General features: G+C 67.2%; 3 protein-coding genes across 3 annotated transcripts; 1 reads left to right on the plus strand and 2 right to left on the minus strand.

Annotated features, from left to right (window-relative positions):
* Positions 1 to 1,130: 1,130 nt before the first annotated feature.
* Positions 1,131 to 1,303, minus strand: MNEG_8775 (hypothetical protein; the record flags this gene model as incomplete). The annotated part of the gene is made up of 1 exon (XM_014042751.1): positions 1,131 to 1,303. A coding segment is annotated over one exon (173 nt), but the record flags the coding sequence as incomplete, so codon positions are not given.
* A 1,329-nt stretch (positions 1,304 to 2,632) lies between these two features.
* On the minus strand, positions 2,633 to 4,114 carry MNEG_8776 (Uncharacterized protein ynbD; the record flags this gene model as incomplete). The annotated part of the gene is made up of 5 exons (XM_014042752.1): positions 2,633 to 2,717; positions 2,909 to 3,095; positions 3,313 to 3,443; positions 3,643 to 3,902; positions 4,040 to 4,114. The coding sequence occupies 5 exons, from the start codon at positions 4,112 to 4,114 to the stop codon at positions 2,633 to 2,635; spliced, it is 738 nt and encodes a 245-aa protein (XP_013898206.1).
* Positions 4,115 to 4,994: 880 nt separating this feature from the next.
* Positions 4,995 to 10,248, plus strand: MNEG_8777 (NEF1-like protein; the record flags this gene model as incomplete). Its single annotated transcript, XM_014042753.1, has 9 exons — positions 4,995 to 5,024; positions 5,436 to 5,597; positions 5,842 to 6,096; positions 6,291 to 6,537; positions 6,705 to 7,684; positions 7,968 to 8,342; positions 8,843 to 9,009; positions 9,226 to 9,401; positions 9,575 to 10,248. The coding sequence occupies 9 exons, from the start codon at positions 4,995 to 4,997 to the stop codon at positions 10,246 to 10,248; spliced, it is 3,066 nt and encodes a 1,021-aa protein (XP_013898207.1).
* Between the last annotated feature and the right edge of the window lie 286 nt (positions 10,249 to 10,534).

Raw genomic sequence — 10,534 nt, forward strand, 5'->3', positions numbered from 1 at the left:
CCGCCGACGAGCGCGCGGCCGATCGCGGCGGCCGCCGCGCCGGCGCCGCCGCAGAGCGCGTGGCCCTCGCTGAACAGCGCCTGCTGGACTGCCGCCAGCCACTCGGGGTTGGCCGCGGATTGCAGCACGCCATTGAAGAGCTTGAGGCAGTAATCCTCTGGGATGATGACGTTGAAGAACCGCCGCCGCCAGCCGCGCGCGTGCACGAGCTGCACCAGCGGCTCGTTGCAGCACACCGGGGCCGCGAAGGACAGGCACAGGATGTCAATGGGGTGGGGATGGCGGGCGTCCGTCGCGCCGGTACCGCCGCCGCCTTTGCCCTCGTGCTGCTGCTGCTGCTGCTGCTGCTGCTTTTCATGCTGCTGCGACCGCTGCGGCTGCTGCTTCTCCTGCTGCTGCTCGTGCTGCAGCATCATCATCAGCAACGCCGACAGCTTTGCCACCGAGCCGCCCAGGCTGTGGCCCGTGAGGATGATGCGGGTCTTCCCGGCCTCCTGGGCGCGCCGCAGGAGCGAGTGTACAGGCACGGTGCGCGCGCGGTGCAGAAAGCCCGCGTGACCGCACGGCAGCTGCGCCAGCCGCCGGGACTGCGAGAGGAGGGGTTGGTAGGATGCATTTCATTCGGTGCCCTGTGAATTCGGCCGTCCAACCAATTTTATAGCAGGCACATGCCGTTGCGTGCCGTCTAGGCATGACGTCGTGGCCGGCGCACGGCTCTGCCCGGCCGGAAAGTTGAATCCGCACCTTTTCGGCACCGGTGAGCGCCGCCGCGTTGGCTGCGGCCTTCGCGTCCATCGGCTCGTAATGGACGCTCAGGTTGCAGGCCCAGTCGCCCATGCGCGTAGTGCCAGGCAGGGCAACGACCATAGCATCGCCGGCATACGACACGAGGTAGCTTCATTGATGGGGCGGCGCAAGGGTGGGGCGCGGGTTTGGTGCGAGGGGTGGCGGATGCGCAAGCGTTTAGGGGCAGTGTCGGCCACCGGGGTTGGGCCCGGGCGGAGTGACCTGGGCGGCGGCCGCCCATCGCTGCGCCGTAGGAGCAGCTGGTGGCTCCTGATAGAGGCGCCGGCCAGACAGCCGCCCACTGCGTCGGCTGCGGCCCCGACGGCGCTTTAGGGCTTGCTCACCGCTGGTGTGCCGTTCCCAGGGGCACGTGGGCCATGGGACCGTCCCATTGCTCCTCCCAGTGCTGCAGCAGCGCATCCCGCGTGTAGGCATCGCGGATGAGCGCCGCACACGCCTCAAGCAGCCGACCCTGCGCCACGTTTCCAAACGAGTGAGCATGTTGAGAGTGGGCCATGCTGAGCCAGCAACACGCAAAGCGCAGTGCCGCTGGCATCGGTGCCGCTGCTGCCCGCTACAAAGCTGAGATGACTTTAATCTGGCTTGCTTCCCTTCATACTGCAAGGGCCTGTCAAAGGGCCGGTTCCCACACATTCGTAGACCTGGTCCAAGCCAACGCCCTCAGTCCAGTGGTACCACCACTTGCACCCATGACAGTGTGGTGATTGCAATAAGCTATTTTCTCGCCACACAAGTCCTCTGGGGCGCACCGTTTGCAAGTGCTGTCCTGCCGCCTGGTGAGGTTGGCCCACGGGGAGGCCCATCGCATAGTATGGGCCTCGATATAGCGTGACGATGCACCGTTCAATATGCAGATGTCGGGTGAGGTTGTCGTATGTCCCTGCCTCCAGTGGCACTTGGTGTCGAACGCGCGGGTGATACTCAAGCTGAGTACCAAGCGATGGTTGAAGACGATACTTACATTACCAAAGTAATATGTGCGACCGCTACCACCAGCTGAACGGCCCGGATGAGTGGGGTCCTCTTCATGGAAGCCACGGAGCAGTTGATGGCTAGCGGGGATAGAGCAAGTGTGACGGAAGGGCAGAACGAAGCAGAGTTTCTGCTTTGCGAAGCGCGTTCGTGCCCGTGCCTTTCATCACAAGCATACACGAGTCTGCGACAGGGCGCGTCACTCGCTCAGCGTGTTGGGCCCGGTGGCGGCGTCCGTGACGCCAGCCGGGCAGCGTGTGCGCATGCAGCGCGGGCTGAGCTGCCATTGGATGAATTTTGAACAGTACTCCGTGCACTGATGACTTTGACTCGTGGCTAGCTAGCAACGTTTGGGGACCGCTGCCGCAACAGCGTGAAAGGCGCCGGGGATGGGGGCTTGACCAAGCACTCATCAGCAGTGGAGCCGAGAGCGGCACGGGGTGTCTAACAAGGGTGGAAAGTCAATGCTTGTGCAGCCAAGCACGCGCAGCCAACCTGCGTGGCGCTGCCGCGCGTACGACGCAATCTATAGGTGCATCGCAGGTCGGCCAGGCAGCGCAGGTCTTGCGGTGGCTCAGTGTTATCCCTAACAGCAAGCTGCCGTTTTCGCGCTGCGCTGCGCCAAGCCCGCCCGGCGCTCGCATCTCACCCTGCTACCCTTGACAGCACGGCCAGCTGAGCCAGGCAGGTTACAGCAGACCAGGTCCGGCTCAAAAACGGCAGGGCAAGCCTCAACCCGTGGATCTTCCTGGCGTGTGGTTCATAGCAGCAGAGAAGTGCCCCACGCCAAGCAGAGAAGAGTTCACATAAGGCAATAGTGATAGCAGCAAATGGTAAATGCAGCCGCCGCCGGTCAGTTGAGTTTGCTGATGTGATCGATCCACGCCAGCAGCGCCGCCTGCTGCTTCGCGTTGAGCCGCACCTTGGGGCGCACCCGCCTGCGGCGCGGGTGCAGGAGACAGCCGGTCGTGGGGTTGGCGCAGCACAAAGAGTGGAAGCATGCAGCTGTGGCACGATCCCAGCGCAGCGCTCAGGCGCTCCGGTGCTGTGCAGCCAGCCGTGCACAAACCCCTTGCTGCCGCCGCGCCAAACCCCCTGTTCGTAAACCAGCCAGCAAAACGCAGCCCACCTCATCAGCGCCACTGCCTCCTCTGGGCTCTTGGCCGTCCCGCCGGCGATGAGGACGGCCGCCAGCACGGTGGCGCTGCGGCCGTGGCCATGGGCGCAGTGCACGTAGACGTCGCGCCCGAGCTGCAGCTGGGACAGCGAAAACTCGACGGCCCTCTGAATGGCTGCCGCGTCGGGGGCGTGCGTGTCTGCGGCAGCGTGGGACGCAGGAAGAGGTGGGAACTCAGAAGACAGTGCGGACGGCGCGGCCGCAGATTACGAAAAGGGGGGAAAGGGACTGCAGCCCCGCATGGGTTTTGAACGTTGGAAGGCGACGTGTAGTCAGGAGCAAGGGGTTTCAGGTAAGCGGCAAGGTGCAGCAGCCAGCTAGGATGTGTCCCCGGCTGCTCCAAAGGATATTCGCACCCCATGTTGGGAGGCACAGGTAGCCCCCGCCGGTGTTGTGGGTGCGCGGCAGCTCGCAGGTCACGTCCACCACCGACAGCTCGCGCCCGGGCGGCAGCACTGCCAGCGACTTGGGCCAGCCGCCGATGTACCTGCGGCACGGCCACACAGCAGGTGTCATGGGCGGGCGTGGATGAAACACCGGCCGGGTTATACGGTGGGGCGTGGCGGGCGGCAGTCAAAGGACATCGATTTGCATGACAGCTTGAAAGCGGGGTGATGCAGTGGCGCTGGGGCGGCCCGAGTGTAGGGGGGGGCTGCTGACGGGTGGCCGAGGCTGGGGGAGCTCACAGCTGCGGAGCGACCTGGTTGTACAGCGGCTCCCCCTTAGGCCCCTTGTTCTTGCGCCACTGGATGAACAGCTTGGTCTGCAGGCCGACGTGGTAGGGCCACCACGCGATGACCGACAGCTTGCTGATGCGGCCCGTGCGCTGGTCCTTGCCCAAGAGGCCCGTCGTGCGCTTTGCCGTGGCATCCGACGACGCCGAAACGGCCACGACGAGGCCCGCGGCGGCGGCGTGGCCAAGGAGGAGGGTGACCGGGAGGGGCACCTGCGCGGAGGCGCGGCGGGGGGGTGGTTTGGTCGCGGCGGCGGCCGCGGCGCGTCGCGCGAGGGGCGGGCTGCCAGGTGGGTGCCAGAGTTGGTGGGCCGCGCAAGGCGCGCACTGTCGGAACCCGCAACCCTCACCTTGCCATACAGGCTCACGGCCAGTGACAACGGAACCAGAGCTATGCCGCCGACGATCGCTGCGAGCGCCCCCATTGCGGCCTGGCGGGTGCGCTCGCAGTGCGGCACGAGCGCTCGCGTCAAGCGCTATGCAGTAGGTGTTTGCGATGAGCCGCTTTGGCAGCGCCTTGCTCGATGAGCTGGTCCAAAGCACGCAAAATGGCTCAAAGTGTCTGTCTAGTCGCACGTTTGCGCTGTAAGAGCAGCACCAATTAACACCGACGGATGCAATGACCTTGCGTCACGGCTTGCGACCCAATGGCTGCAGTGTCAAATGCTTACTTCTTAGTGTTCTTCGAGAGGCGACCGCTGAAAGACTCTTCAACGAACCCATGTGGCTTCACTGCGGCTTCTTCAGTATCATGACAGTGCTTCTCAGTCATTCAAGCGCCAAGCATCTCTGCTCAAGGAAAATGGTGTGATTGTGTCAAAAGCCGTGCTATCCAATTCTACTCTCGATCAGAGCACGCGTGCGATCTGCTGGCGCGATTTGAGCTCGCAGGCCTTCAGTGATACGTAGATCTCATTTGATCGTGTATTTTAGTGGTAGGAAACTCTTTCTTGGTGTCGCCTCTTTAGAAAAAGCCGTGTATGTGTCAGATCGTGCCGACGAGGACGAGGACAAGCTCAGGATGTTGGAAATAGAAGCCAGGCATCCATTGTAGGCAGCGGATCCTAGAGAAGTAGGGTCCCCGACCATACCCATCGGCCAAGGGGTAGCAAGTGGCGCGCAGCGGCGATGGCCTCTGCCGGTGCTGCCGGCGGTGGCATTCGCTTCACGCCGAATGAGTTCCGGTACAATGGGCGCGCGGCGGCAGCGCTCGTCCCCAGCATGATGGTCGCGGCGGCGCTCGGCGGGCGCGTTGTCATGGCAGTGCTCACTGTCGGCGCCATGGTCTGGTATCTGCTTGACGCGATGTCCCTGCGAGAAGGCTCCCTCACAGTGGTGAGAGCAGCGCGCCAACGTGTACGTGTGCTCGCTCCCCGTGCTAGAGCACGTCGCCCAGCAAAAGTGCGGGCAGAGGCAGCACGACCCGTCCGCGGCCCGCAGCTGGGGCTGAACAGCGCGCTCTGCGCCAGCGTTTGGTCGGTTGCAAGCGCAAGGGTGCAAGGCAGTGGGGGATGAGCGCTGTCATCATCTGATGGAGTGCGGACGACTGTGTGCCTCTTGTACGTGTCTAGATTCGGAAACGCTGGAAGTTGCCAGCAAAAGTGCCACTGCAGAGCGCAAGGCCATCGCACACGACTTTCCTGCATGCTGCATTCCAAGACCGACACACTCGCTTAGCACAGACTCGTGTGCAAAAACACACACACACACATACACGCACTCCTATTCCCACGTGCATACCTGCAGGGATGGGCGACCCTATTCTTAGCCAACTGTGCCCTGGCCTTCAATGTCTTTGACCTGGCGTCTAACCGGCCGCTGCTGCTGACGCTGCTGCTGCTGCTGCTGATGGGCGCGCTGTTTGTGCTGGCGGGCATGTGGCTCACGCTGCAGTTCAGATGGATCCAGGTGACAGGAGGCCCCAAGCGGGCGGTGCCGCCCAGCCGAGCGCCGCGGGACGAGGCCCGCAGCAGCGGGCAGGCGCACACGTCAGGGATTGCGTGGTGCCCGTGGCCGGCGTGGACCCCGCAGCCGCGCAACCGCGGCGGTTGCTGAAACGCCGCGGCGCCAGCGGCGGCGGCGCGAGACCTGACGCACACCGGCCCCTCGTCCCTTGCGCCGCCCCGCAACCCCCCCCCCTCCCGCCCCGCAGATGCAGCACCCGGCGGTCGTGCTCGCGTTTGAGCGCCAGGTCCTGACCGCATCGCTGCCCATCGCGGCGGTCGTGCAGTCTCTGGGCATCGCTGCCATGACTGACGAGGGGGACGTCCCTTACTACCTCGCCGCCATCCTCTGCGGCCTGTATGCCTTCATGGGGCGCCCCCTTGTCTCGTCGTTCCACCAGGCGCGCCCGCAGCGGTCGATCGGCGGTGCAGGGGCGCCGCCGCCGCGGGACGCGACGGTGCAGGTGGGTCGCCAGGCACACGTGCGCCGCGGGGCCGGTCCTATTGAGAAACAGCAACGCTCTGCAATATTTGTCGCATCACAGCGCTGCGACTCCACAACCCTTGCATTGAACAACTGCGTTCGCACCCAGTAGCTGATCGGGGCTGTGCACACGACCCCCCTCCCTCCCCGGCCCCGGCGGCCCCTTTGCCGCAGTCGCGCGCCGACGCGGCGCTCATGGCCGCGGCCGTCATACTGCTGCCGCCGATCTCATACGTTGCAATCCACTGGGCCGTCCTGGAGCACTGGGTCCACCTCTGGGCGGTCGTCCTGCTGGCCAGCGCGCCCACGGCTGTGCTCTGCGTGCTGCCCGGGGGCCTGTGGTGGCTGCCCGGGCCGCCGGCGGTGGCGCGGGGCGCGCAGCGGCTGCTGCTGTGCCTCTCGGCGCTCGGCGTGCTGGCAGGTGACCCGGGCGCGCGCATGGGCCCCTGGGAGCACCTGCGTCAGCTGCGCGGCCGCGCATGACCCGCGGGCGTGAGCTCCCGCCGCCATCTGCCCCTGCTCCGGCTCGAGCGCGCGCCCTGCCGCAACAACCCCCGCCGTGTCCCTCTCGCCCTGCCTCGTTCCCAGGCTTCGAGGGCCGCGTGGTCTTCCACGCGTTCGCCCCTTACATCAAGCTGACCCCCCCCTGGAGCTACATCATGGTCACCGCCGCCCTCCTCGGCCTCGCGATGCTGGTCGTCGCCCACGCGTCGGGCGCCCTGGGCACGTCCCTGGACGTGACGCTCGCCGGCAGCTGCCTGATGCTGTGCACGACCGCCGGCGCCGTCGCGGCCGGCGTGCCTTTCCCGTGGCTGCCGGCGCCGCTGGTGGCCGCCATCGGGCTCTCTTTGTACTACGACTCGCGGAGCGTCCGCGAATATGCCATATTTGTCGTCGGCGCCATGCTGACATCAGCGTGGTTTGTCGCGCACCACTTCTGGTTCCTGGACGCCCGCGTCGGCCACCTCCACATCCGCACTGCCTGCCGCCTGGCCCTCGTGGCGCTCGCGCCAGCGCTCGCCGTGCCGGGCCTCGTCGTCGCGCGCGCCGGGCGCGGCGCGGTCGGCGCGCTGCTGTTTGTGCAGGCCGAGCTGATTTGCATCCTGGAGGAGCAGCTCTACTCAGCTGCGGCGCTGGAGGGGCCCGGCGCCGAGCAGATGTACCCGCCCTACCTCGTTATCGTCACCTCGGCCGCCGGCGCGCTCGCCTCGGAACGGCTCGCCGCTGCGCGGCTCGCGCCGCGGTGGGCGGCGTGGGTCGTGCCGGCGCTGTACGGCGCGAAGCTCTCGATGCTGGTGGTGCCAGAGGCGCACCTGGTGCTCCCGGTCGGGCTGCTGGTGCTGTCCGCGACCGCGCCGCTCGCGCTGCACCCGCCGCCGACAGGCAAGCGGCGCGCCCGCATCCCGCCGTGGCAGGGCCTCGTGCATGCGGCCGCGACGGTGGTCGCTGCGCTGCTCGCGCGGTTTGCCGTCTTTGACGTCGTGCAGTGGGCGGCGATGGGGCGGCCGCACGAGGGGGTGCTGCTGGGGGCGCTGCTGCTGGCGACGGCGGCGGCGCTGGCGCCGCTGGTCACCCGGTGCTACAGCCACAACCAGGCGAGACCCGGTATCCGCATGATTTCTTTGCGCCGGCGCGACGCCCCGGATGCCCAAAGAATCAGCGGCTTGCAGGGGCCCGCGCCAAGCCGTGTGCTGGCAGACAAGCTGGTTGCCTCTCCCCCCATTGTCGCCTTTGCGCGTCTGCTGCGGGCCCGGTGGACCCCCACACTCATAACGCCCCCGCTCGCTCACCCCGCGCCATCCTCCGGCTCGGCCGGCCCGGCCACACTCCCCGACGCCTCCCCCCCTCCAGACCGTCTTCCGCCTCAACGCCGGCCTGGGCCTCCTCGGCCTCATGCTCATGCTGCTGCAGCCCCCCCTCCCCCGCGCCGGCGGCGCCGCCTGCCCGCACCTGCCGTTTGCGCTGTGCCCGCGGCTCTGGGACCAGCGGCACGTGCCCATGCACGAGGCGGACGACGCCGCGGTCTGGGCCAGCGGCCTCGGGCGCCGCGAGCACTGGACGCGCTGGCTGCTGGTCGCGGCGGCGGGCCTGGGGCTGGCGGGCGGCTCCGGGGCCGCGCCGGGCGCGAGGACGCCGGGCGTGCGGCTGGTGCTGGGGGCGGGCGCGGGGGCGCTGGTCGGGTACTTCCTCGCGTTGGAGGCGGTTCCAGGGCAGGAGTTGCTGCAGGTGCGTGGCGGGCCATGGTTGGTTGAACACAGAGGTCGTCCTTCATGGGGCGGGGCTTGCAGGGCGCCGGCAGGCTGGCGCGGGCGACGGGTTCACTTGGCGGCGGTTTCTGCCAGCGGGCGCCTGGTGCGGCAGCGGGTGCTTGCGGACCAACAGTGTGCTCGCGTTTGCTCATGAGCACGCACGCGGGCTTGTGTGTGTGTGTAGGTATGTGTGTGTGTATGTGTGTGTGCAAGTGCGCGCGTGCGTACGTCTGCTTGTGCATGGGGCCGGCATCTTTCGAAGAGGGGACAAGCTGACACCACGTGATTCCGAGGTTGCCAGCGAGGCTGGCTGGCGGCTGCTCACTGTGGGGCCACCAGGACGCTCCCACAAAACAACTCTACTCCTCTCCCAAAGTCGCATTGATGCCCCCCAAACCCGCGCTTGCGCCCTTGTTATCCCCTGCCCCACCCACCCACGCCGCCGCGACCGCCGCCTCCGCCGCCGCCTATGCTCAGACGCTGGTCCTGGGTACGTCCGTGGCTGTGGTGTGCTTCATTGTGCTGCTGCAGAACCCGATGCTGGGTTCGCCCACCTGGCTGCCGCTGCTGGGCGCCGGCTGGCTCGCCGCCGCGGCGTTCACGCTGCTCGTCCAGTCGGCGGTGCCTTTGCCAGATTCCGCCAGGTGGACGCGGGGTTCCGCCTGGCCTGGCGCTGTGTCCGCTCCTGTGTCTGCTCCTGTCGGCCACTGGGCCTGCCCTTATGTGATAGTAGTGCCATTTGCGGAGCTTCCCCCCATATTGCTGCCTGCAGTGGATGCGAGAGTCAACCTCCAACCCCTCTGGTAGCCCATCCATACATCCCTTTGCACCGCCACCGCCGCCGCTGGGCCCCGCCGCAGGTTCAAGCGCCTCTACCCGGACTCGGCGGTGGCGGTGGAGGCGGAGCGCCGCGCCGCGGTGCAGGCGCTGCTCGTAGGGATCCTCTCGGCGCAGGCCATGCTGCTGGCGTTCAGCCTGAAGCTGCGCACCGGTGCGGCACTGCGGGGGCAGGAGGCCGGCGGCGGCAGGGCAAACGGTGCGGGGGCTTGAGGACTGAATGGGGGGGCAGCAGCTCTGCCCCCTGGGCTCTTCGCGGGCGCCTTCCCTGCAAACCCAGCGCGCTGCTTCAATGCTCTCTCTTCTGCGGGGTTGCGCCTGGTTGATCGCGTGCTGAAAAGCCGTTGTCGCGCAAAATCCGCCCTGGCGCAGGCTCCTACGACGGCGGCGGCCGCTCGCGCGGCGGCGGCGCGCCCCACCACCAGCCCGACTACTTCTGCGGCATCGTCCCCGGTGCCGCCGCCCTCTCCGGCGCGTCGCTCCCCGGCGCCGCCGGCGCCGCGCTGCGCCGCCTCTCCCGCGACGGCCTCGGCTGGGCGCCCGCGGCCGGCAACCTGTGCGCGGCCCTCGCGTTTGCGGGCGGCCTGTTGGTCAACCGCCACGTCACTGGGGGCGAGCCCGAGGGCGCGCTGCTGCTGGCGCCGCTGCTGCTGCTGCTCAGCCGCGACGGGCTGCTGCTGCGGGGGCTAGGGGAGCAGCAGCGCTACTTCCCGCCGGTCGCGGCGGTGTCTGCGTACCTCGCAGCGGCGGCGCTGTCCAACACCATCGGCTGGGGCCTGCGGCTGCAGGACGCCGGGTTTTGGGCTCTCGAGGTCGGGCTGCTGCTGATCGCGCTGCCGATGCACGTGTTGTTTTTGGCGCACGTGTGGCGCCAGAAGCCGCAGCCACTGGCGGCGCTCGCGGTGCTGGGGCCGCTCTCGCTGGTCGCGCTGCTGCTGACGCGGCTGGAGGCGGTGCAGTATCTTGCAGGCATCGGGCTGGCCATGGGGCTGCTGATGTTTTTGAACGTGCGGCAGCTGCGGCGGCGCGGCATGAAGGCGATCTGAGCTTTTGTGGGTTGGGATCTCATAGGCGTTCGGTTGTATCGCTATAGGCACGTGTAAGCTTTTGTCGGGACGTAATGGAGCGGGGTGGGCGCTGGGCGGTTGCAAGCAGGGCCGCGGATGTGAGGGAGTTGGCAGGTCCACGTGTCCGCTGGTCTGCGTTCACAATGCAGCGTTGCTTCAAGAGGGTGATGAGGTCTGCATGGATGGTCTTTCTGGGCCTACGCTTTTTGCCATGCGCATGGCAAGGAGGACCGTTGCCACCCTGAGTCATTACGATCAGCACGGC

Source organism: Monoraphidium neglectum, assembly GCF_000611645.1.
Source record: "Monoraphidium neglectum strain SAG 48.87 unplaced genomic scaffold scaffold01707, whole genome shotgun sequence".
Lineage (NCBI taxonomy): Eukaryota > Viridiplantae > Chlorophyta > Chlorophyceae > Sphaeropleales > Selenastraceae > Monoraphidium > Monoraphidium neglectum.